We start from the raw sequence: 24,620 nt of genomic DNA, 5'->3' as shown, positions 1-24,620 counted from the left end.
ATTAGCTTATGAATAACTGAAAATCCGCCATCAGCATCAACTAGAAGAGTGTCAAGGATAGCGTCATAAAATGTTTTAGTTAATTGTTTTAATTCAGGCTTTTAAGGTTAGTTTAATGTTAATTTAATGTTTCTAGTGTAACTGTTTTATTGTTGGTGCACCATTGGTCACCGTATTGTTAGCCGCCCTGAGCCTGCTTCGGCGGGGGAGGGCGGGGTACAAATAAAATTTATTATATTATAGTCTCTTCCCCCCCTCCCCTTCTATCTGGAAGCAGCAATTCTGAGGAGGCCTTCTAGAGAGACAGGAAATCTTTCAGGCTGGTCTCCCAGAAAGCTGCAGGAGGGTAAACCAGATCCTGGGCGGGGACTGGGTTTTATATTGAAGATCTTGGATGGGAAAACCTCAGTTTGAGTTTAAGTTCAGTTGAGTTGGTGAGTCTGTCTGTTCTGGAAGGTATGGTCAGGGCAAGTATTGGAACAGGGAGAGAAGGAGCATTTTTCCCCTACTATGATTTGTTGCTTCTGTTCACTTTAAAAAAAAATGCCTGTAAATAGTTACATAATGTAAATAAATATTTGTTTGTTATAATCTGGAGTACCTCTGTACCCCATCCTTTCCCCAACCGCCTTAGACCACGCTACTGGAGGGGAGTCCAGGGAAGGGGGAAGGCATGCAGTTGGCAAGGGTGCCAGTCCTCCAGGGGTCTCCCAAAGAAGGACTTTGGTCTCTGTGATAGCCAGGTGCTGGGTTGGCAGAAGACCTTGAGGCCAGACGTCAGAACTGGCAAGGGGGATCAGTCAGGAACCCCTAAATTGAGAAGGTGGTGGCAAACACATCCAAGTGGCAGGAAGAAGATTAGCTCCCTCCAGGAGTCGGCAACCCAAAAGGGAGTTGACAGGACTGGGTCTGAAGATTGAATCAGGCCAGTTCCACTACATAGGGCTTTAAAGATCAATACCAGCACCTTGAAATGGATTCAGAATGCAATAGGTAGCCAGTGCAGCTCTTTCAGCACCAGTTGAATGTGCTCTCATTGATGGAGCCCCATTAACAACCGCGCTGTAGGATTCTGCACTGTCTGTAGTTTCCAAGTTCGAGTCAAGGGCAGCCCCATGTAGAGGGCATTACAGTAATCTATTTTCGAGGTGACCATAGCATGGATTACCATTGCTAAATTGCCATGCCCCAAGGAAGGGGTATGTTGAAGGTGTTTGATTTTCTATACAAAGGGAAGGATTAGGAAAAGGGGGATGTAGGTGATATTGACAAGATATCTTTAAGACACAGGGAGATATTTCATTTATTTTTGGAGTGTTCTCTTTGCTTCCTTTTAGGTGAGAAAGCACTTTACTGAGTGGAAGGAAGTCACTGCACCTGGTGATATATTCAGTTGTTCTTTTGACTGTACTGCATGGACTTAAAAAACACACCTTGACAAATTATAGTTTTGCAGCTCTTTGGACTGGATCTGTGTATTACTGCCCCATTTTTTAGAGCCTGAACACATAAAATGGTGATGAAGATTAGTAGTCTGCAGAGGTGGAATTCTAGCAGGAACTCCTTTGCATATTAGGCCACACACCCCTGATGTAGCCAATCCTCCAAGAGCTTACAGGGCTCTTATTACAGGGCCTACTGTAAACTCTTGGAGGATTGGCTACATTAGGGGTGTGTGGCCTAATATGCAAATGAGCTCCTGCTAGAATTCCGCCCCTGGTAGTCTGGAGATTCATAGCCTCACTTCCTGCAAAAAACCACCTTTTGCTGCAGTTATTATTTGGATAGGTATTTATCTCTGTTCTGAAGTATGAAATGTTATGATTAAAAACCTAGAAAAGCCAAAGACTAATGCTCTAGTCAACAATTCAATATTGATTTTTCTTGTTAACTGTGCTCAGCATTAAGAACAAGTAAAGCAGCAGCAAAAACAGAACCTCTCATTCTTCCGGCCCACTGTGCTACACAGAACAATTTTTCTGATACCATCTCCATCTTGCACTGTCTTCCTCACGAGACTGCTAGTTAGTGTAACTGATCTCTTTTAACATTGTTTTGGTTTTGCACCCTCCCTATACCATGTGGAGCAGAGTGTTAAAGCTGCAGAACTGCAGTCCTAAGCTCTGCTCATGCCCTGAGTTTGATCCCCGGTGGAAGCTGGGTTTTTAGGTAGCTGGCTCGAGGTTGACTCAGCCTTCCATCCTTCTGAGGTCGGTAAAATGAGTACCCAGCTTGCTGGGGGGAAAGTGTAGATGACTGGGGAAGGCAATGGCAAACCACCCCGTAAAAAGTCTGCCATGAAAACGTGAAAGCAACGTCACCCCAGAGTTGGAAATGGCTGGTGCTTGCACAGGGCACCTTTCCTTTCCTATACCATGACTGTACTTGCTTCAAGCTTTAGTATTTTTCATTTTTTGTTGCTTAAACTTCTGTACTGTCATTTTACCCTTACGTATGCAAAACAAAATGCATATCTAACCTGTATACATTCATTAAAAGTATCATAAAACAATTAAAGTTCCCTCAGCAATGATGCAGTTTTTGATGACCCTCCCCAGAGACTAGATGACTCCCCAGTCCCAGATAATGGTGTACTCAGTACTTAATAGTATTTAATACCACTCAACGTGTAGCTTGGCAGCATAACTGTCCACCATAGCAGTAACTTTGTATAGCAGTTGCTTGGAAGTACTGGAAACCCTCTCCATCTGTAAAGATTTTTGGTTATCTTGGTTACTGTTATGTAGAAATAAAAGCAATCTGTTGTAGAAGCTGAGCTCTGAATTGGTGCTGATATATGCAGAGGGACTTTCTTCCTTCACTGAGTGAATTTCTGTTTTATTCATCCTCTTCCTTGTAGGTGGGAGCTGGAGGGTCCATCACAGGAATGAAGTTTAACCCTTTTAATCCCAGTGAGCTGTATACATCATCACTTGATGGAACTACTGTCCTCCAGGATTTTAATGGGAATGCAATCCGGGTCTTCGCCAGTACCAACAGCTGGGAGTAAGATGCAATCCGTTTATATCCATCTCTGCCTTGTCCCAGTAGAAGGCAGCATAGACATAAGAACTGTACAGATTTTTGTTGTCCCATTAGAAATATTCATTCAGAACTTGGACAGTCGATGTTCTGTTTTTATTTTAAAGTTTGCACCCTGCCTTTTATCCTCAGAAATTGGCTTTTAAAACAGCTTGTATAAAGTACAAGTTTAGAAACAATTTACCATTTAGAACACAAATACAAAAAAAAAAGCTGAAAAGGGAAGAAGAGCCATTAAAACAGAAGAATGAGTAATTTTGCAAAGACCTATAGTCATCATAGTGTTTACTCTGAAAAAGTGTCAGCACACTGATCCTTTTGGGGGGATTTCTTAGCAGAAATTTCTGCTTCCAAATGCAGATTAGATTGACTTTAAGGCTAACTAAACCCCTGGCATTTATAGACTCTGTTAATGCATACATATGTATGCATGTATATTAAGTTAGCTAAAACACTCAGAGAAAGCTTAAGAGCTCACAGATTACTTTTGGTAATGGGGTAGATGGGTGGGTTGTGCAAGAATTGTGTGTGTGAGGCTCTGGCCTGAATAGCCCAGGCAAGCCTGATCTCATCAGATCTTGGAAGCTAAGCAGGGCCGACTCTGGCAAGTACTTGGATGGGAAACCTCCTTGGAATACCAGAGGTGGGAGGCGGGGTCAGGCTTCATTCAGCCATCTCCCTGAATATTCTCTAGGCCACCAGTAGGGGTCAGTCACCATGACTTCCAGGTGCGCACACTCACACACACATGCACATATAAATAAACAAAATACCACCACCCCCCAAAAATTGTGTGTGTGAGGAAGATCTTTCATGGAAGTGGCAAATATGCAGAAATTTAGTGAAGCTTTAAGCATGTGCATATATTAGTCTATGGATGAAAATAAATTCAGTGTATTTATACTCCTTCTGGAAACCAGTGCCCAAGAGTGAGATGTAATCTAGTTTGAAGAAGGAAACTTTTAAAAAGAAGCTCGGTGAGTTAAGAAGATAGCTAATAAATGTTTAAAGTGTTAGAAACACTCTTTGCAGTGGTTCAGTGTCAGAAGCAAATAGACATGCTTGGCCAACTGTATGTGGTATTTTTTACACATCATTTTAGACATGAGTATTAATATTTATGTCAGGTGAAATATGTAACATATTGTCACATGCAGGGAGGGAGAAGGGAGGGCCTTCTACTAGCTGCTACCAATCTGGTAAGGGTCTGTCTGGGAGGGCACCCACCCAACCCCTGTCTTCTCAGCAAGCATCTATTATCTGTGAAGAAAGAGGCGTGCAGACTCAGGCAGTATAACAACAATAAGTTTATTTAAGTGCTTAAGAACAAACAAGTGGATTGTAACTTTTACTGCAATAGTGAATGTGGAAAAACAGTAAAGGCGTAAAAACATAAAAAGTCCTGATATGACTAGCTATATGTTCCTTTCTTTTTGATTCCAACTGACTCACCACTCTTTGGATGAGGGAACTCTCCTAGCTGCATCCCTCTCTCCAGCTCAGCCTTTCCAGAGAGGACAACCCACCTTCTCTAGCTGGTCTTTTATTCTTTTATCCCAGGTCCCACCTCTCTGGTCTCCAGTGGGGCAAGTTTTCCCTCCAAAACATCTGTCCTCCCAGTTAGAGGGACAGAATGGATCTTGGGAAATGTAGGCCTATAGCTACTTTAATACAAGCTTCCCTGGAGCTTGTAGGCCACATTAAGCCTAGGCTCATGACACATGTGAATTGATCCTGTATTATTGTGTGACTGCTTTGTGTTTACTCAATTCAGACATGTTAGGCATTGATTGTCAGAATGGAATGAAATTACTGCTTTGCCATGTTTCACTAAATACTTTCCTCTAAAAAGCAGCTGTCTTTCCCTCAAGGTAAATTGGCAAAGAGCAGATACCATGCATTAACTAGAACAGCTGCAGGAAAACTGTAAAATGAATACCACCATAGAAAGATGCTGAACACTTCAATATGGAATATTGCTTATTTTGTCCGTGTCCTTTGATGCCAGGAAGGCAGATCCAGGTGTGTCTGTCATATTCACATCCTGTATTTTGAGTTAGAGGAAGTTTAGTGCAGTTGGAAGGAACTCTGTAATGTTTGGGACATTGCCCAAGTTGACCCTGAAAGTACTGAATATATGCATGTTGTATGGGTAGCTGGGAATATTTTGTTCTGTTGTTGAGAGACAGGTTTTATGTAATGGTTTGAAACCTGCAGTTCTGTAAGTAGTCCTTAAAATTATTATTGTCCTACAGCACTTTTTGGGGGGGGGGCAGGGGGTTGTTTGTATTTTTAATATATGCATGTGTGTGTGCACCCTGAAGTCATGACAACCTCTGGTGACTGACTCCTATTGAGGACCTGGAGGATATTCAGAGAAGTGGCCTCCCACCTCTGGTATTTCAAGGAGGTCTCCCACCCAAGCACTTGCCAGAGTTGACTCTTCTCAGCTTCTGAGATCTGATGTGATCAGACTTGTCAAGGCAATTCTACGGCATTCTTGTGTGCTCCAAATGGTTGTTAAAAATTATTAGAAACTGGTAGCTCTTCCATTCTTCTCACCCCCCTCACCAAGAAAGTGACTAGCAAACACAGTGCGAATGGTTCCATGGAATGGGGTGTGGGAAGCAGTTAGACTAGCAGTTTACAAGATTACATTATCCCTTTTCATTGTATTATCCAGGTTTTTTTTAAAGAGGGTATTTTATAGCCTTCTAGCATTTGTTCAAAGTAATTCTGAAGGAATAAATATGACGATAAGTTTGCTAACTAATTTCAAGAACCTGTAGTAGATCAACTTCAAAGCTAATTAGTCTAGTACCAAGTGCATAAGTGTGGATTAGGGATGGGCACAAACTGACAAACCCCAGTTCGAGCATGAACCAGAGGTTCAGTTCCCATGATCCGCTCACAAACCTCCATATTTTAATGAAGGTTTGTGAGTTTCATGGAAGGATACGTCCAGGCTCCAAAGGCATTTAAATACCTTTGGAGCTTATTTCCAGGTCTGGCGGCACAACTGGAAGTGATCTCCAAAGTTATTTAAATGCTATTGGAGCCCACCACCGGTGCGTGGCCCGACCCGAGTGAGCTCTGAAGGCATTGAAATGCCTTTAGAGATTACTTCCGGGTCAGGCTGCCCTACCGGAAGTGAGCACTGAAGTGTTTGAAATGCCTTTGGAGCTCACCTCTGGGTGGGGCTGCTTCCCACAAACTTCCTGAAGCACGAACTAGTTCATGCAATGGAGAAGTTTGTGGAAGTTTATGGTTTGGTGGTTCATGAAAACCCCGAATCTCAATTTTTCTGGTTCGTGTACACCCCTTGTGTAGATGTGTCTGGAGTCTCCATGAACTTGGCATATGTCTGCCAAGATATGGGCCAAGTGCTTTTTCTCCAGTAACTTGAGTTTATCTCCTCTGTTCCTGTGCATTCCAGAAGAGTCCTGGAGACTTTCTTGTAGGTATGAAGGTAATGGCACCTTTATTCTATGGTATCTTGAGGGCCAAGCAATGCATGTGATGTCTATACCTTAGTCTGGCCATGACTATCATGATGCTTGGTGCAGAGTTAGAAGGGCAGGGACCCTTATTCAGCTTCATAATTGAACCTTTTGATAATTTGATTATCCTTTGAAATCTAACATATTGAGAAATAATTCACTGCTGTCTGCAAATGAAGTAGGTTCAATATATTGTTGGCATAATCATTTGGGTTCCATTTTACTTGAAAGCATATGGGGAAGCGAAGAGAATGGAAAAATGATAGAACTCTTTATGACTGCCCTGCACCACTTAAGGCGACTTATGGACCCCAGACTTTATTTCTTCCTTCTGGTTTTACCTCACGACTACTGAGTAAAGGGGGTGGGTATAATTAGGATTTCTAGTCTCTTTGGGGTTCTCTTTTATTTTCAGATAGATGGATAACTATGTATGTAGGGGACCACTGCTGATTTGCTGCTGATTCCAAATACTCAGGCACCAGAGAATTTAACAATTAACCACAGATTTTTATTTACACACAGTCTTCAGCTGGGGGGAAGGGATGTATTCACATAGGCTATTTTGTATCTTGGATGAATAACACTTGCTAAACAGTTCAGGCTTTACAGAGGTTCACTGAGGTATCTCAAGGTCCACAGTTCTTATATTTTCACTCTCCAAACTCTAATTAGGTTGGCCTCTTGGGCTTTATGTGTCTGGTCTCTTGAGGTGACTGGTGCGTCTGCTCCCAGCCCTCCTGACTCCCTCAGACCCACATCTCTCCCTCAGCAACCTTGTTAGTTCTTAAGAGTAGTGTAAATATTTCTGTGACTACTCAGGTCTTTCACTGTGACACTCGATTGTCACTCTCAGCCACCTGGCTGTCTCCACAGAGCTAACAGCGAGCTTCACTTCACCAGAAGTCTCTTCACAGCTCTCTCTTCAGCTCTCCTTCTGACCATCTACTGCCCACTTCAACTGTCTCCCTTTGACAGTTGCTGACAGTGGATTCTCCAGCCGTTATCTGTCACTCACTCATCCTGAGAGTTCCAAGCACTCCGACCCCCATCCTCAGATCACATGACTCAGACTCCCTGAGTCCTTAGCTTTTCTATTAACCCTTCCAATTCCGTCACACTCCTCTAGGTGTCTGCCTACTCATACATCATGGATTATCTGTAAAGCAGATATTGGTGATGGCAAAAACATTTTCAGCAGAATCATAAACAGTGTCGCTGGGCTGGTATATGTAGCATGGAGTAAATAATAGCAAAGTTGGAGTCCAGTAGCACCATTAAGACCAACAAAGTTTTATTGAAAACAAAAGCTTTCGTGTGCTAAAAGCACACGTCATCAGACAATAGTATGGGATGGAATTAGCAGTCCTACATATATACAGAGCAGGCAGTGAAAATTGTTGGGGTCTGGTAATCGTCAGTTTAAGTTGATTGGGCGTCAGAATTGGAGATTGATATCGATGTCATTAGGTTTCTTAGTTGTTAAGAGTAATAAATTAGAGTCCGTTGTAATGTTCCACATGTGTTAAAATAACATTTTTCTGTGGAATGAAGCTGGAGTCTGCTCTGTTCAGATACTCTGTTCAGATACTTGTATACACCTTGTGATGGAACCGGCCCGATTCTGCCTTCAGACCCGGTCCCGTCAACTCCCTATTGAGTCGCCAACTCCTGGAGGGAGCTATTTCTCCTCCGGCCACTTGGGCTCGCTGCCACCACCTGCTCAGTCTAGGGGTTCAGATTGAGAGGAACAGGACTCCCAATCCCCCTCTCCAGCTATGAGGCCAGGCCTCAAGGTCCTCTGCCACCCTGTACTTGGGTATCACAGGGACCACAGCACTTCTTCAGGGAACCCCTGGAGGATTGGCACCTTATCCAACTGCATGCCTTCCCCCTTCCCCAGGGCCCCCTTCATAAAGCAGCGTGGTCTAAGCGGTTGGGGATTTATGTGGTACAGAGTTTGACTGCCAGCATTCAAAACAGTAACAATGTTTAATAAGAAGAGAAAGAAAAAAATAAAAAAAGTTACATGTAAAAGTTTAGCACAGCACCTGATCAGCAACAAGAAGGACAAATAAAAGGTGGATTTAAACGCATCCTCTCGTCCCTGGTGTAAACTTGCCCTATCTTGTGAATTACTTACTCAGTCTGACTGCCTGGGGTCCTCTTCCTCTTGAGTAGGCCTCTCCCACAGTCAGAAGCCCACAGACTAACAACCTCTCTTTTTGAGGACCAGCTGAGAACTGCCCTTTTCCAGCCTAACTCAAATAAAAAGAACAAAAGAACTTCCTGCCCCTCTAGGAGGCTTTCCCCCTAGAGTTGCTGGTTTAACTCCAGAAGGGAGGAGGGAATGAGGGGAAGGCTAAAGAACTTCCTGCCCCTCTAGGAGGCTTTCCCCCTAGAGGCGCTGGTTTAACTCTGGAAGGGAGGGGGGAGATGAAGGGAAGGCTAGGCCCCAAAGCCTGCTTTAGTAGTTTCATGTTCCCCTCCAACCAAGCACCAACATTAACTCAGATGGCGTTTCTCCACACACCTCAAGTACGGGTTAAACTAACAATAGCCTTTTCTAAGAGTAGTGAATACAGTGAAAAGTGAGAGGAAACCCAGTTGTACCCAGGAAAACTTGGCTCTGTAGCTCTGCTATTTGATTAAGAGAGCCAGGTTCTATCAGTTGTACAGCAGAGCTACAGAGCCAAGCCCCTCCATTGGCTGATGCTCTTCTTCCCTCCTTCTCCCTTGGGGAGAAGGGAGGGCGGAAGGGGGAAAGAACAAGAGGCTGCTTGGCTTGGCTACATCACGTGGAGAAACAGCAAAATGGCGAAGGAAGCAGAATAGGGCCATTTGCTGGCAGGCCTGATTGGAGCCTTGAGGGGAGCGGGGAGGACAGATTAGGCCCACAGGCCACATGTTTGACACACCTGCTGTAGGGACTTTTCCTATTTGTTATTGTAGGAGACAAAAATTCTAAGCTTGTACTTCTCTCAGTTTCTCTCTCTTTTGTTTTAAAGTATCTGGTACTGCAGCGTAGATGTATCTGCAATTTGCCGGACTGTGGTAACAGGTGATAATTTGGGCAATGTCATCCTATTCAGTACAGAAGGTGAAAAGGTTAGTATGCCCCCTACTTGTGCCTTTGGTAATACACATTTAAATGGTTTTGGTATTTTTCATATGTGATAGTTGTGCTGCACTGACCTACTTTATGTATGTCGTTAAATGATTTCACTGTGGTGGATTCAATTCATAAGTTACATACAGAACCACCTCTGTAGTCACCCCCTAGTTGAAAGGTCCCTTCCCATACCATACACATCTGCATCCTTCTAGGCAGCAATCACACAGGAAAGGAACTGTCATTTAACCCACCTATGTGTTCCTCATCTAGATGTTTCTAGTGCATGGTGGGATTGGAACATAGGCAGCTGCCTCTGTGGTAACATGAGATGCTGCTTTCTAGTATTTATTTTCTAGTATAGAGGTTTAGAAGGAAGCCTGGAAATACAGCCTTTTAAGGATAAATTTTGTATTTTTCTGGTAGACTTACTAGTATTGGCATTATTAGCAACTTGTCTGTAGTTCATAGTCAGGCATGCACTGCTATCCATGTGCCTGTACTAAAAAAGGGGGGGGAAGGGGACACAACTCCAGGAAAGGCATGCTGTATGCATAAATTCCATATAGTAGAGCTTTATCTTGGACTGACTCTCTTTCTGTGTCACTGTCATGCATTTTGCTTTCTGTCATATATACTGTAGATATGGAACCTGAAACTGCACAAAAAAAAAGTAACTCATGTGGAGTTTAATCCTAGCTGTGATTGGCTTTTGGCTACAGCCTCTGTAGATCAAACTGTCAAAATCTGGGATCTGAGAAACGTAAAAGACAAATCATGTTGCCTTCATGCACTTTCTCATGATAAACCTGTCAATTCAGGTAAGACAGCAAAATGGAGTGCTTTGCCCTTCCAGCCTATCCATTCTTTTCCACTGTTCTCCACCATTATCCATTAGATGACATTATTTAAAATGTATACTTTGCTTTAACCAGGGCTCAAGACAGCTTGCAATCAGAGATAAAATCATTTTTATAATAAAATTTAACGGTCTGAAAAAAAAACGCTTAATGAAAACATCTAGTAAATTGAGGAAAGAATATGCACCTCAAAAAATGAAAACACCTAGCAAATTGGGGAAATAATATCAATTGGAAATCAGCCCCAGGAGAGAAGACAATTTTGCAGGGTCTGCAAGACTGTCAGCAGTGAATTTGTCTTCTGTACACCCCTCTGGCAGCCTGCTTTGTAAGACTGGAAAGAGAAGGTCTGTGCTCTTGCAGGAGATGTCTGCAGCTGTCAAAAAGAAGAGCACAGCTAGAGGGTCTGTTAGTCTGTTGGCAGCTGGGGAGAGGTCATTCCTCAGACTGGTGGGCCATAGGTTCTGAAGGTAAGAACCAAAACTATGAATTGAGCCAAGAAGCAATTTGGGAGCCTTTTAAGATGGGGTGTGCATGTAAATGTATGTCTAAGTGTGTGTTTATGACACTCAACACCAGCCAAAAAGTACACTTAGTACCATTTAAATTTTTGAATGGTTTGCCCCACATAGAGTGCATTAAATTCTGGAAGGCAAAGAATCAATGATTAGCATGGGAAAATCCTCTTAAGTTTAGAAGGCATTTATTAATTCAATGCAGATGAAAGAAAGCAATCCTAGGTAAAACTCCAACCTGCTTGACAGTATGTACAGTCATACTCATCACCTAATTAGATAGGATCTATCCAAACCAGTAGTTCAGTTACTTTCTAACATCAGCCTTTTCAGCCAGCATCACTTCTTCCCTGTCTAGATTTAATTTTCTAGCTTCTCCCTCCCCCTCAATCTACTTGGCCACTACATCCAAGCACTAATTCAGGACATAGCCTGACGTAGCCTTCTGTGCCCCCTGAAATCATGTCTCTGGGGAACAGTATGGGGGCAATGGGAAGGAAGGAGAAATGTATGAGAGTGTTCTGTATGAGAGTGTGTGAATGGGGAAAGCAGTAAAAATATGCCAGTTAGGATCCAGACCTTTATTTCCTGTTCAACGACAAAGACCACAGCAATTGGAGTGCAGTTCCTGAGACCTCGACAAAACTGTTCAACATAGGTAATAGTTATACCTAAGAAAATTGTGTACCTCTATTAGCTGGCCAGTTTAGCTCATTCAGTACTGTAACTAAAGCGGTTTCTGCCTGAAGCCAGATTAAAAATGAGTCAGGGGAAGATGATGATCATTTTGAAGATGCCATTCATGTTGATGTTGCTGCATCACCAAATGCTTAGTCACATTTGTGGGGAAAAAACCCCAAAACAAAACCAGAAAGGAGGCAGTTGGAGTCTAAGTGGTTGTTAGTGAATCCTTAGTTATCCAAAGAGCTTTTCAGCAATGACCTAACCAAAGCCTTGAGTTCCTGGGAGAAACTGCCCTCTAGCAAGGTGGTATTAATTTTGCTTAAGGTGCTCTCAGTTCAGTCTGGCAGGATTTAAGCTGCAAGATCTATATGCAGGTAGTGGCCTCCCTAACTATAAGCACCTTGTTTACATCAATCAAGAGCAATCCAAAGTTTTTCAAGGGACCACTGCCAATGGGAGCTTCTGATACTGCTGATGTAGGTGGCCAGCAAAGAATGTTGTAAAACTATCACAGAGCTACTGATGTTTCTTCTTCCAAAGGATTGAATCTTGTTGCTTAAAGGCCATGAATAACTGAAAAGCTTTACTGAACCAGCTTCTTCTGATTCAGTGGTAGTGGAGAAACAGCCTACTTCTATTTATTTATTTATTTGATTTATATCCCACCCTCCTTGCCAAAGGCAGGCTCAGGGCGGCTCACAAATTTAAGGTCACACAGTCACATTAGTGTGACCAAATAAATAAAACAACAATAAAAACATAAAAACAATTTCTAAAACATCTACGTGTGCTAGTATCAGGTTTCAGACAGCGATCAAGTTCTACCGGTGCTTAACCATTCTAAGAGGTCCTACACTGTGGCGTGATGGGGTAGACCGTTGGTAATGTTTTTATGGGCCGATCCTATTGCTCCCCTTTTGTACCTCACAAGTGCTACCTGAAAATAGATTGGCCTGTTTGCTTACAAGTTTTTCAGCAATGTCACTTCAGATGTCTGAACACTTTGATATCTTTAGGCTCCCTTAAATATGAGTTATCTCCAAAATGGGAAAGAGTTAGGAGAGGGTGCTGGGAAGTGAACCTGTGAATTGCTGTGTCAGCCCTTGATGGTGGGCCGCTTTGAAAGAGTCATCTGAATCGCTGCTGTGATTTCTCAGATCTCTAGAGCAGGGTTGAGTCTCCTGGCTTCCGGTTTGCGGTGGAGCAGGGCGGTCGCGTCTCAGAGAGCTCTCTCCTGAGGCGAACCGACCGAAGGATTTCGGGGGGCCCTAGGGTCCGCACAAGACTCCAGTCAAGGAGCAAGTGCACTGAAGGAGCCAGGTGAGAAGTAGCCGGGGTTTACTTTTTAAACGCCTGGTTCTCTCACCTCTTACCTTGTCCCAAGCCCTTCGGCGTCTTCGGACGAAGCAGCCCCGCCTCCGGAGTACAGAGGTGGAAGACGGCAGGCGCTGCAGGAGAAGTCTGTTAGGACCCCTCTCTTGGTCCTTTTTCCTTCTATTTTGCCCTGTTGGGCTATTTGATTTTCTTTCTTTTATTTCTGTGCTGGGGGACGGCTGGACTGTGTGAGGAGGACGAGTGCGTGAAGCTGGGAAAATGCAGCGGAGGCGGCAACGGCTTCAGCACGGATACACCCTTCCCCCACTCTCCCTTTCAAGGCTCTTTAAGTTTTTTTTTTCTGTTTTTGTGCTCTTCTTTCTGCTACTTTGGAACCGCTCCCCTCTTTGACGCTTAATGAGACAGACTGAGCTAATTTGAATTTGAAGGGAGCGTTTCCTTTTTTTTTTCTTTCCATTGTCTACTGCTACTGTTTATTTTGGAGTTGCCGTCCCTTTAAGCTTCAGAGATTTGAATGCTTTCTGAGAGTGGAGCAAATTAACTTTGGACTCAACTCAGCTGCAGGCGGAAGTGAAAAAAGAAGGCACGGAGGTGACGGAGTTTGGCGGATTAATTTTGAGACTATTCACTGCCTCAGTGCTGAATTATCTCAGCTCCGTTTTCCTCGCCAGGAGATTTACCAACGGTGAGGGAGGGAGGAGGGCGGGGGAGGTGCAGGGGGGGTGACCTGGATGGGAAGGAAGTGCCGGGGAGGGAGGAGCCATGAGCCTTTTTCAGCCACAGTCTGTTCGACCTGCAGCCAGCTTGGCCCAGCGCAGAATGAACTCAGTGCTGATTTCCCACCGATCGGGTGATCGGTCAGAGGGGGGGGAAGGGCTCTGCACAGCATGAAACTGACCAGCCTGCGGTGGGGAAGGGTGGGAGAAGGAGGTGCGCAACCCGGGGGAGGGAGGCACAATGCGGGGGGAGGGGTGGCCAGGGGACTGGAGGCCCCATGGCCCGGCGTTGAGGGCTCCGTGGCCCGGTGCCAGGTCACGACCCTGCTTTTGGGAAACGCTGCTCTAGAGCATTATTGAAGCCTATTGTATCCACAGGTCTCTGAATATCGACAACTGAAATGGAACCATTACTCACATGCAGTGGGAATAGTTAAAACTAACTGAGGATTGAACAGATAATGTTCTCACCTTCATAGTCTCGACCTATTAGTGAACTGCATGGTAGGGTTGGGGCACACTGCACTTGGTTGGGCAGAAGAATGAATCCAGTAGCTTGGATTTAACAGCGTTTTTCAAATACAAGGTTTTTCATTTGCAGAGCACACCTTTCTTGCTTGCCGCTAGACATGGGCACAAACTGAACCACGAATCACAATTCGTGCTCAAAATGGGTTGATTCATGGTTTGTTCCAAACCAGTTAGTTTGCTCATTTCATGCCCAAACTACAAAATGAACCCCCTTTTTTCCTTGGTGTTTTGTTTGGGTTGTCTTTGCATTTCATTTTCCCTGACAGCCTGGTGCAGATTCAGTCAATTCCTAGGCAATGCTGAGGGGTGGACTTCTGGAAGCCCTAGAAACACTCATAGCAGTTGTCCATAGCTTGATTGGCAGTTCTTGGAACCAACCATGGAGCTCCCATTCTGTCCTATGGGAACAGACACCCTGACACTGCTGCTTTCACTTTGCACAGCAGCATAGAGAGATAAGAGTTAGTTTTCATCGTGAGAGCTGAAGTTGAGCTTTCCTGGGGGCACTTGCTTTGGGGGGCTATAACTCGGGCATTCTAAATCCAGTCCTTGCCAAACTTGGAGGGCAGTCTGTGCCCATGCCTACTTGCCACCTTTTGCTGTAGCACAAAATGACCCCTCCAGTGCTACTTCAGGAACAGTATTTCTAGGGGCATTTTGGGCTGTGGAGAGAAAGTTGCACTCTGTTGGGTCCAATACAGTGTATGTTTTTTTGTGTGAATGGTTCAAAACAACCTGGCACAGCATTAATATTGCAGTTCCCTAGAACAATTAATTTGGTGGTGATGGTTCTCTTAATACCACAACAGAAACCACTTTGACCAACTAGCTAAGGAGTCCGCCGGTGAGCTAGGCAAACCTTACACTAATAAGATCCCTCTAGAGGTACTTACAGTCAGGGATGGACAGCCATTCACATCAGGAGTCTGCAAAAGAAAAAGGCTTGCACCACACTTCTGACCCCATTTCCTAAAACAAGATGGATGAATGGTGTATATGCAGCTGATGTTGTGATAAGCCTTATTATATATTCCAGCCAGGTTTTGATCAAACCAGATCTACATTCTCCTCTTTACACAAGTCACAAAGGAAAGAGCTCTTACTATTTGCAGGTGGCATTGCTGTAAAACATGTACTGAAATGGCTGGGGGATAATTTATAGGAGCTAGTCCACTTCTATGCTGTCAAACTGGTTGAAGGTTAAACAAGGAGCAAGTACTATCAAACAAAACAAGTTTATTCTAACAGTCCTTCCATGCTTACATATCACAACTATATAGAGATGCTCAGCTGGTCATGAAAGCAAATGATACTGAGAAGCATTCTGTGGCACTATGTTCAGTGGAAACACTAGCCAGGACTTTTAAAGTTATATGAATAACTACATATACTGTTAAGATGGACCTCTAGCACTTCCCCACTGTGAGGCAAATTTTCCCACCAAAATGTTTTGGTTTCCTGCTGTGACCGAGCAGCCTTATGCAGCGTGTAAATAATTGAAATAATTTCTGTCCTACACTGTTAAATAGAATATAATTTGGCTTTTAGCCCAGCCCAAAGAATTTGTTGTGGAAAAACAGGGGCCCATAAGGTTGCCAATCCCCAGTTCAGGAGCAAGGGATTCCCTGGTTTGGAGACCCTCCCCCTGCTTCATGGTCATCAGAAAGCAAGGGGGGGCAATGTCTTCTGAGCATTCCATTATACGCTATGAAGACCAGTTCCCATAGGGTATAATGGAGAATTGATTTGGGGCTCTGAGGGTGGAGCTGTTTTTTGAGGCACTAAATTTTCAGCATAGCATCCGGTGCCTCTCCTCAAAACACCTCCAAAATTTCAAAGAGATTGGACTAAAGGGACCAATTCTAGGAGCCCCCAAAGAAGGTACCCCTGTCCTTCCATTATTTCCAAATGGAGGGGAGGCATTTAAAAAGTGTGTGGTCCCTTTAAATATGATGGCCCAAACTCCCTTTGCAGTTCGTACTCCTGGCTCCACTCCAAAGACCCCAGATATTTTCTTGAGTTGGACCTGGCAACCCTATCTTGTTATTTCCCTTTTGAAATGGTACTGGAGATGGTTTGACAGTAAAACAAAAGAACAAGTTTATTCAACAGGCAGGGATTGAATAGGTGAGTCAGGGATTGGGACTGCTGAGGTAAACGTTGATAATACAGAATTCACTTCTGTGAGCAGGCAAAATGTTATTCAAGATTATTTTCAGCTATTTCTAGTGCTTTACTTAGTATTTTAATTAAAGCAACAATGTTTCTTTAGAAAATTTCCCATAGCAGTTCAGGCTTCCTGGAGCTGGTCACTGACTTTGTGAAACTAACTCACTCCTTGGTTAAATTACAGTTTATTTCTATTTCCTGAGTTGTTGGAAACTGTTTTCACTTACGACTAGGGTTCTCCTCAGAGCTAATCCCTCAGAGACACTGGACAGGTATTAATCTTCTTCACCTCAGAGGAACTAAAGGTGTTCCTTTTTGGCTTGAAAGTGACTGCCCCAGTCACTTTTGCCAGATCTCTCTCCCAGTTCTGGTGTTTGTATAAAGTGGAGTTCAGGTTGTGTTGACACTTAAGACATTGAATTCTTATAATGAATTCTTCCTCAGGCTAGGAAAACTATAGTTGAGACAAGGAGTCCTTTACTTTCTCTCCAAGGTGAACCTGACTATTCCTGTCAGACTCCAAAACTTTGTTAGAAGCCAGCTGACTGCCTTCAGAATGGTTCCACTTTAAACTGTAACCTCCAGACTGACAACTGACCTCAGCACTAAGCTCATCATATATTTTCATCTGCTGGCACTGGCCAATCATCTGATTGTTAACTTTTTACTGCAAGGGAGAACTTGAGTGACAGGCTGCTCAGTTAAGAGGAGCAGCCTGTCACTCAGGTTCTCCCTTGCAGGAAAAAGTTAACTTTATCTCCTGATTCTCTGATTTAGCTGTGCTATAAAACCTGCTTTTAAAGTGCTTTCTGTGTATACAAAATTTACTAGGATTTTTTCTATGTTGTATTCACAATTTATTATTTTTTAAAACTTAAATTCTCTTTGTGAAATTTACAGCTGATGTACTTATTTCCTCACCTGCCTCCCTCTCCCTGATACCTTTTTTTTTTAAATTTACTCTTCATGTTTGCAGGTGGCAAATTAACCAGAAGTATAAATTTGAGTTAAAATCATTGAAGCACAAAGAAGCTGATTATTTGATGCAGTTAATCTCATTGAAACCTTATAGGTTTGTGTATACATATCTGTTGATTTCTAATGTGAATTTAGCATGGTTGGTTGTTGTGTTCTGTTTCTAGTTATGTCAGTGACTTGTGCTTTTTATGACATTATTCATTACTCGTCCCTCAAGCGATTGCAGTGTTTTGTTAATTAAATTTATTTTATTTAATAACAATTGCGTAATGTTTTTATTTGTTTATGGAAGTTATATTCTGCTTCTCCAGAGTCCAACTTCATGACTAAGAATAGTGAAGAGGTACATCATAATTGGAGTATTCAGGAAATTCCAGAATTAATTCATTTTCTTACAGTGCAGTTTGTAACCACAGAAGGTAGTTTGTAATCACAGCACTATGATTTAAATTAAGTTTGTGTTCTCTTCTCCTTCAGCTTATTTCAGCCCAACAGATGGTTCTAAGCTACTGACTACTGACCAGCACAGTGAAATCCGGGTTTATTCCTCTTCTGACTGGTCCAGACCACAGCATCTGATTCCACATCCCCATCGGCAATTTCAGCATCTCACATCTATCAAGGTGAAGCATGTTGACTAGGAGTCATTGATTACTTCATGGTGAAAGAAGATGAAGATAAGCATTCTGTAGCTCCTGTATAGAAATATATTAAGAACTTTATTGGCAGGCAGGAAAAACATGCACGTACAAGTCTTAATGGGAAATTGTTCTAGGTCTAGGTTGTGTTCTATTATCACTTATGGGTCTAAAATTGAACCACATTCATTCTCTGGCTGGCATTTAGGTAGATCTGTGGTATGGCAAAAAGACTAACATGAAAGCAAAAGTAGACAAGAACTAAAGGTAGGATTGGCTAGAAGGAAACCTGAATAAATGCATCTTTTTTCTACAAGTAAGTTTGGGGCTTGAATACTGCCTTGCTGATAGGTTTATATGCAAATGCCTAGACTAATAAGAACCTGTGGAAATTATGTTGCTACTCTATAATGTCTTGAAAGCTGTAAGTATAGTAGCTTGATTTCATGCGTGGAATAGAAGCTGACCCTGTAGGCTTATAGATCCACAGGATACCAATTCTTGATAAAACTCATCCTGTTTTTCTCTTAGTTCTCTGTAATCCATTTACACCAACTTCAGCATTGTTGTTTAACTTGTATTGGATTTAGGCAACATGGCATCCTCTTTATAACCTCATTGTAGCCGGTCGTTATCCAGATCCTAAGTTCCCAGGATACACAGTAGATGAGCTGCGAACTGTCGATATATTTGATGGAGACAGTGGGGAAATGGTGTGTCAACTGTATGACCCAAATGCATCTGGCATTATTTCGGTGAGTGTAGAGTCCTGTTTTCAGATTGCTAGTGAACCTAGTATTTTGTTGGAGAGTCTGGGACAGGAAAAGGACAATAACTTTCAAGCATGGTGTCATGATCTGAGGCCCAGTTCACCCTAGAGGGCAGGGAGAAGCCTGCCTAGTAGCGGCTTGGGGGCTTATATCTCCCAGGCTCCCTTCTGTCCTCCTGATTTGGTGAAGTTTTGGAGGGAAAACTTGCCCAGAGGGGGTGGGACCTGAGCCTGCTTCGGTGGGAGGGCAGGATACAAATTGAATAAACTAACTAACCTAGGAGGAAGGCATAAAAGGACAAGCCTCAGATAGGGTGTGTTCTCTTCTGGAGAGGCTGTGGACAGAGAGGGAGTAGTTCTTTCTGGAGCTGGAGGCAGGTTGTAGCCAGAGAGGGATCCCTTATCCAGAGAGGGTGAGTTGATTTGCAGTTAGATGAAGGGAATGTCCAGTTAGTTGCGTTAGAGGTGTTTATTTCTTTATACCAACCTTTACTGTATGTTTATTCACTGTGCACTAAAAAGTTTTATAACACATTGTTTTGAGCATTTATATTAAACTTCTTGTTGTTAAACTGCCTGGGTCCTCATGTCTCTTTGGTCATGGTTAAAAGATTAATAAGGAAGACACAGGGGTTGGGTGGGTGCTCTGGGCCTTCCCAGACAGACCCTTACTAGAATGGTGGTATACAGTAAAAGGCCCTTCCTGATCCCCTGCTGTGTGACACATGGTGTCATTAATGATGTTCTGTATGCCTAAAAGGTTGGCCACTTCCATTCTTCTTGAGGAAAAACTATTATAGGATGTTAATCTAGAATTATTGAGGCATTAGTAAATGCATGAATATGAAACTCTTCAAGTTTCCTCTTCCTGATTTGACCTCCAGTGCTGATTGAGCAGAAAAATAAGTTCATGTTACTAATTCAGTTTGTATATAAACTACGGGGGGAGGGGATCTGATGACGGAAACCAGTGTTCAGTGTTTAATTTTGAGCCTCTTTCTACGGAAACTATCTTTTAAACAAAATGTAAGCCTGGGATATTTTTTTTGTTAATATCTGACTACCCCTAGCGCAGTTCATAGGAGAGTGTTTCATCTCCTTTTTTGGGGTGTTGGACGTTATTTGCATCTTGCTGCTATAGCTTCTGGTCCTCAAGCTAAATGTCTTTAAGGTTTATGGTTACCAAGTCACTGAATACTCAGGCAGATTCTCCTGCATAAAACCTGCAGTCTTTACTGCTTCTTCTGTGGTCACCAAATCTTCCTCGTAATGAAAAGAGTCATATGCTGAGCATTGGAGTGTATCTGGGGGATGGATAAAGGGCCTTCTATTTGAAGCTGTGCTGATTTGTGCAGAACTCTTCCTCATTGAATGCTGGCCTTTTCATTGTTGGTTTATCCAGAATGTCCTAGTTCCTGGTTTTGATTGATCATGTTAAATGAACAGTGGACAAGGATACAATTCACGCTTGTGTTTTATATTTGCAGCTCAATAGGTTTAACCCTATGGGAGACACACTAGCCTCTGGAATGGGTAAGTGATTGGTTTGATCTTACACTTGATGAGTGTTGTTAAGAATGGGTTGAAACTTGTAGCTTCTTGTCATATTGGCTCCCTTGCTCAGCTTTCTGAGTGGTCTTCATTACATTCAGTCCTGTGTGCACTGACTGTCCTTTCATATGTTGAGGTGGGAGAGATTCTAACTCTGCTGTGGAGCTGGTGATCATGGATAGCTGTACCCTTAAAGGCAGGGTGAGAGACATGTCATGCTTGTGAAAAGTCTTTGAACTCTTTTTAAAAAAAAGGCAAGAGCTGTTGACTTTAAACATGATAATCTTTTCTTTCCATTTTTGGTGACGGGGAAAAATTAAACGTTCTTCAACTTGTGGTAGGTAGGATTGGAACAATCTGTATCTTATAGAAGGTACTGCTGTCTCTTAATAGAAGGTTCCACTGCCATCTGCTGGCCTTTTAAAGCAAAAGAGGGAGACTAAACAGTTTCATAGATTTCCAAGTGGAATCAGCACCTGGACCAGTAAGTGGACCATTAAGTGTACCAGTTGTGAGTCACTGTTCATTATGTTGCTGTCCATGCCATAATTGACAAGTTCTTATTAGCTCCTGTAGTTGTTCCTGTTTTGTATCTTAGAAGGCCTTCCTCTGCATATAGGGAAACTGACAACACAGAAGTCTAATCAAGCACAGTGGTATAAACTTTTATTATAAGTATGGTTTTCTGTGTCCAGTTTTCTCAAACATCCCAAAAATAGAATATTACCCTGAATACTGCTCCTGTAATGGGAATCTGCAGAATTGGCATCAAAAATGAACATTTTCATTAATGCCTTGGAAGTATTATCTCTGGCAGGCAATTTCAAAATGTGCTTTTTTCTTGGATGTGTTCTGGGCTCAAAGCAGAATTCTTAGTGACTGTGTTTTCCTGGCAGGTTTTAATATTCTAATCTGGAGCCGGGAGGAAATGGTAACCAGAAAACAAGAGTGTCTCATGCAAGCTATGACAGAGCAGGGAATTGGAGGCAGGAGTTTATCTCAGCAAAGAGGACCAAGGCAATCAAACACTGGAACAAGTATACTTAAAACTAAACTACTCAGTCTGGATGTTGAGGGAAGTAAAACAAAGAGCAAAGAATGTGCATTACAGAAGAAACGGAAAGGAAAGGATTCAGAGGACTGACTTGACAACAGTGGCTTCAGAGGGAATGAGCCCTTTAGTCCATCTTCTCTGGTTCTAATGGATGCTGCTGTGTTGGCAAAGCAAGACACCTTTAAAAAAAACAGCAGCAAGGAATGGGAGCACAGTCATGTGGTTTTTGGTGGTGCTGCTTCTGTGCATTGCTGCTGATTTTCAGTCATCTGGGATACAGTATAAGGCAATGAGCACGGCTATGCTGGCAGTGCAATTTGTATTTTAGAACTGGCTCTCTTCCCTTCAGTATATTGAGCAACCTGGGTGCTTTTCCCTCCCATGCTGGGCTCACAATGCAAGATTTTTTTCCTTCAGAGAAACATGGGGATTCTTTCCCACTACCCTTCCTCAAGCAAGATATAGTTTGAGTCTGTTGTTTCAACACCTGGGGTGTAGGTGTACAAATGCAGAGCCATCTTGTCGTGACTGGCAGAAGCTGAGGTGCAGCTGCTGCTAGTGGGAATTTTGTATTTGTTCTCTTATTCACTTTATGTTCACAATATCAAGATGTTAAATAAAGTTTTGTATAGAACAAAGTACTATACCAGTGAGACTGATTTTCAGACTTGAGCTGAACTTACTTACAGACTTGAGAGACACCTGTGAATTTTATGTCCTCTCCCAAAATCTAAGATCTGTGACTAGACTCAATGGTGCAAATTGTAGGAACTTGCTTTGCTTTCAGTAGCCAAGTTTCAAAGCTTGATATATCTTTTCAAGAGCTAAACGGAAATGGCAATGGGTCAACTGGGCAGGGACTGAAAGAAGATGTCTTTCCTGAAGGGACCCAAACTGGGGGTGGGAGTGGGGGTGGGGGGAAGCCCACTAACTATATAAATCAATCAACAAAACCCCCATATCTTGGTTTGGACCTGGACTCATTTGCTGGCTTGTCCAGAGGCATGTGGGTTAGGGGCCAAAAGGCTCACACCTCTTGCCATGCCTAAGCTTTGCAAGTACCTGTACAAGAAGGGAAAAATCCTCAGCAAGAGGGTGCAGCAGGTAAAGATGTTCCATTCCTGTCCTCTCTTCCAATGTAAGATTGTATTTGTGTAATAGAATTTAAAGTTTGGATTTTTTAAAAGCAGTCCTCTCATCAAGACTCTCATTAGCCTCAGCTTTGAAAAAAGACGATAGGCTGATAGATTGTGTACCTCATCTTCTGCTGTAGAGGAAGGAACACAAGTCCAGTTCTACTTTTTTTTGTAATGAAAAAGACTAAGAAAAAGACCAAAGCGAATTACAGAAACATCATTCAGAGATACAAAGCATAAATCATAGACACCAATTTCCACCATGTATCAAAGCACACACCTTTAATAACCCCCTTGATTTGCTACATAACTTCTAAGAAATTAGGATATTAGTAACTCATCTCTTTCTTACAGCTATTCTCTTGGGCTACCTTTGGGTCTGTGCCTATATTCTATTCTGCAGGAGCTATGTGATGCTGTTGGATGAACAGCAAGGGGGGAGAAGACACAGATTGGAATGGGCACAGAGTGCACTCACTTTCTGGCAGATATGTAGTGTGTGATCAGTAGTCTTTTGAAGAGCAGTTAGGGGAAATAAATGTCTGTAGTCACTCAGCCTCATCAGTAAAGAATGACTGTACAGAAAGCAGGGCCTGTGCAGAAGATAGTAGCATCAGGAAAGACTGTGATTAGGGAAGTGGGTAATGTAGTCAGGAGACAGGGGTTTGTCTGTAGTGCATTATACCCATGGTGATGGGGCCTCTCCAGGAACGGTGTGTATACGTGGGAAGTGGACTACCTCCAACTGCGTAAGTGATGCAGGCGGCTGTTTCAAGAATCTTTACAGCTTTCCTTCCAAACTAGTCTATTTCAGCAGAGCTTCCTCCCTCCCTTTGTCACTGAAGGTGAATAGAAGAGACAACTGAAAGAGCAACTCTTGCCCTTCCTTTTGCAGTTCACCTGCCAAGGCTGGAAGAAGCTAGTCGCTAAAGTGAACTTGCTTTTAGAGGGAAAGGAGATATTATACATTCTGGTTTCAGTCCTAGGTTTGGGACAGATTTCTAGAGTGAGCCTTATTCCGCATGTAGACTTGGGTGGCATTATCTGGAAGGAAGGGAAAAGAACTCTGAACAAAATTTTGGGTTTCTGTGGAAGTTTCCATGATTCTTGTGAGTATATGGGAAAAGTAGATATACCATAGTTCAGTAGTGGAAGATTTCAGTGGGGTATCATCTAGAGTCTGATATAACAAAAAAAATTCTTGGAGAACATTAAAGAGACTGAAACAGTTGTGAAATGGAGTCTCATAGCAAATGGATCTCACTGACTGAGGAATCAATTAGTTGCTGACAGAGTGTGCTCTAGCTATGAAAGATTATGCTTTAATATCTTTCCTAGCCACCCTTTTGAGTTTCAGTGGTGAAGGAACTCTGTGCATGTGTAGAGGTACTTTCCCCACACATTATATTACTTGGACCAGCTAACAGAAGATGAATTTCAATACTGAACTAACACAGATGAAGCAGGGTGCAATTTCTCCCAATTTAAGCTACCTTTATTATTTGCATGCCAGAAATATGTATGGTATGGTATGTGTATTTGGCGTGGCCCAGACATAGACCTATTTATCAAAGATTTCAGGTTTTCACGGCTGGTAACATCATTAGGGTTTGTAGAATCTTTCGGGCTCAAGTGCCGTGTTCTACTGGAGAAAGTTTTCCTTCCAGACGTTCTCCGCAGCTGAGAATGAAACGTCTGGAAGGAAAACTTTCTCCAGTAGAACACGGCACTTGAGCCTGAAAGATTCTACAAACCCTAATAGACCTATTTGTTTTGTGATCTTTCTATTGCAGGTGTAAAGCAAAGTAGGTGTAAAATTTCTCCTTCCTGGAGATGGCTGTTATTGGGGGTGGGGGTGGGGGTGGAAGCATGTATGTCATGGCATAAGAGATCACTTAATTAAAGCTGTTAATTGGCACAGCCAGCTCCCTTATCTATATACCAGTGCAAAGTAAATTCTTATGTTGCATGTGGTATAAAATGTGGAGGTTTTCCTCCTATGTGATATTACATAGGGTAAGGTATACTTG

At 42.8% G+C, this 24,620-nt stretch overlaps 1 protein-coding gene and 1 long non-coding RNA gene across 2 annotated transcripts in view; one reads left to right on the top strand and one right to left on the bottom strand.

Moving 5' to 3' along the window:
* Positions 1–22,092, top strand: part of DDB2 (damage specific DNA binding protein 2) — a 35,112-nt gene extending 13,020 nt beyond the window's left edge. The window contains exons 5-11 of the mRNA XM_060261681.1: positions 2,861–3,006; positions 9,551–9,650; positions 10,298–10,475; positions 17,920–18,065; positions 18,671–18,835; positions 20,337–20,382; positions 21,297–22,092. Coding sequence (XP_060117664.1) covers positions 2,861–3,006; positions 9,551–9,650; positions 10,298–10,475; positions 17,920–18,065; positions 18,671–18,835; positions 20,337–20,382; positions 21,297–21,544 — 1,029 coding nt within the window. The 3' untranslated portion in view covers positions 21,545–22,092. The remainder of the gene's footprint in view (positions 1–2,860; positions 3,007–9,550; positions 9,651–10,297; positions 10,476–17,919; positions 18,066–18,670; positions 18,836–20,336; positions 20,383–21,296) is intronic.
* A 650-nt stretch (positions 22,093–22,742) lies between these two features.
* On the bottom strand, positions 22,743–24,402 carry LOC132589077 (uncharacterized). Its single transcript, XR_009556539.1, has 2 exons — positions 24,355–24,402; positions 22,743–24,151 (listed from the first exon to the last, which is right to left on the bottom strand). It is a non-coding gene; the product is annotated as an uncharacterized LOC132589077 (long non-coding RNA).
* Between the last annotated feature and the right edge of the window lie 218 nt (positions 24,403–24,620).

This window comes from Heteronotia binoei, chromosome 21, assembly GCF_032191835.1.
Source record: "Heteronotia binoei isolate CCM8104 ecotype False Entrance Well chromosome 21, APGP_CSIRO_Hbin_v1, whole genome shotgun sequence".
NCBI lineage: Eukaryota > Metazoa > Chordata > Lepidosauria > Squamata > Gekkonidae > Heteronotia > Heteronotia binoei.
Note: the sequence above shows the minus strand (reverse complement) of the source record. Positions and strands in the feature narration are given on the sequence as shown.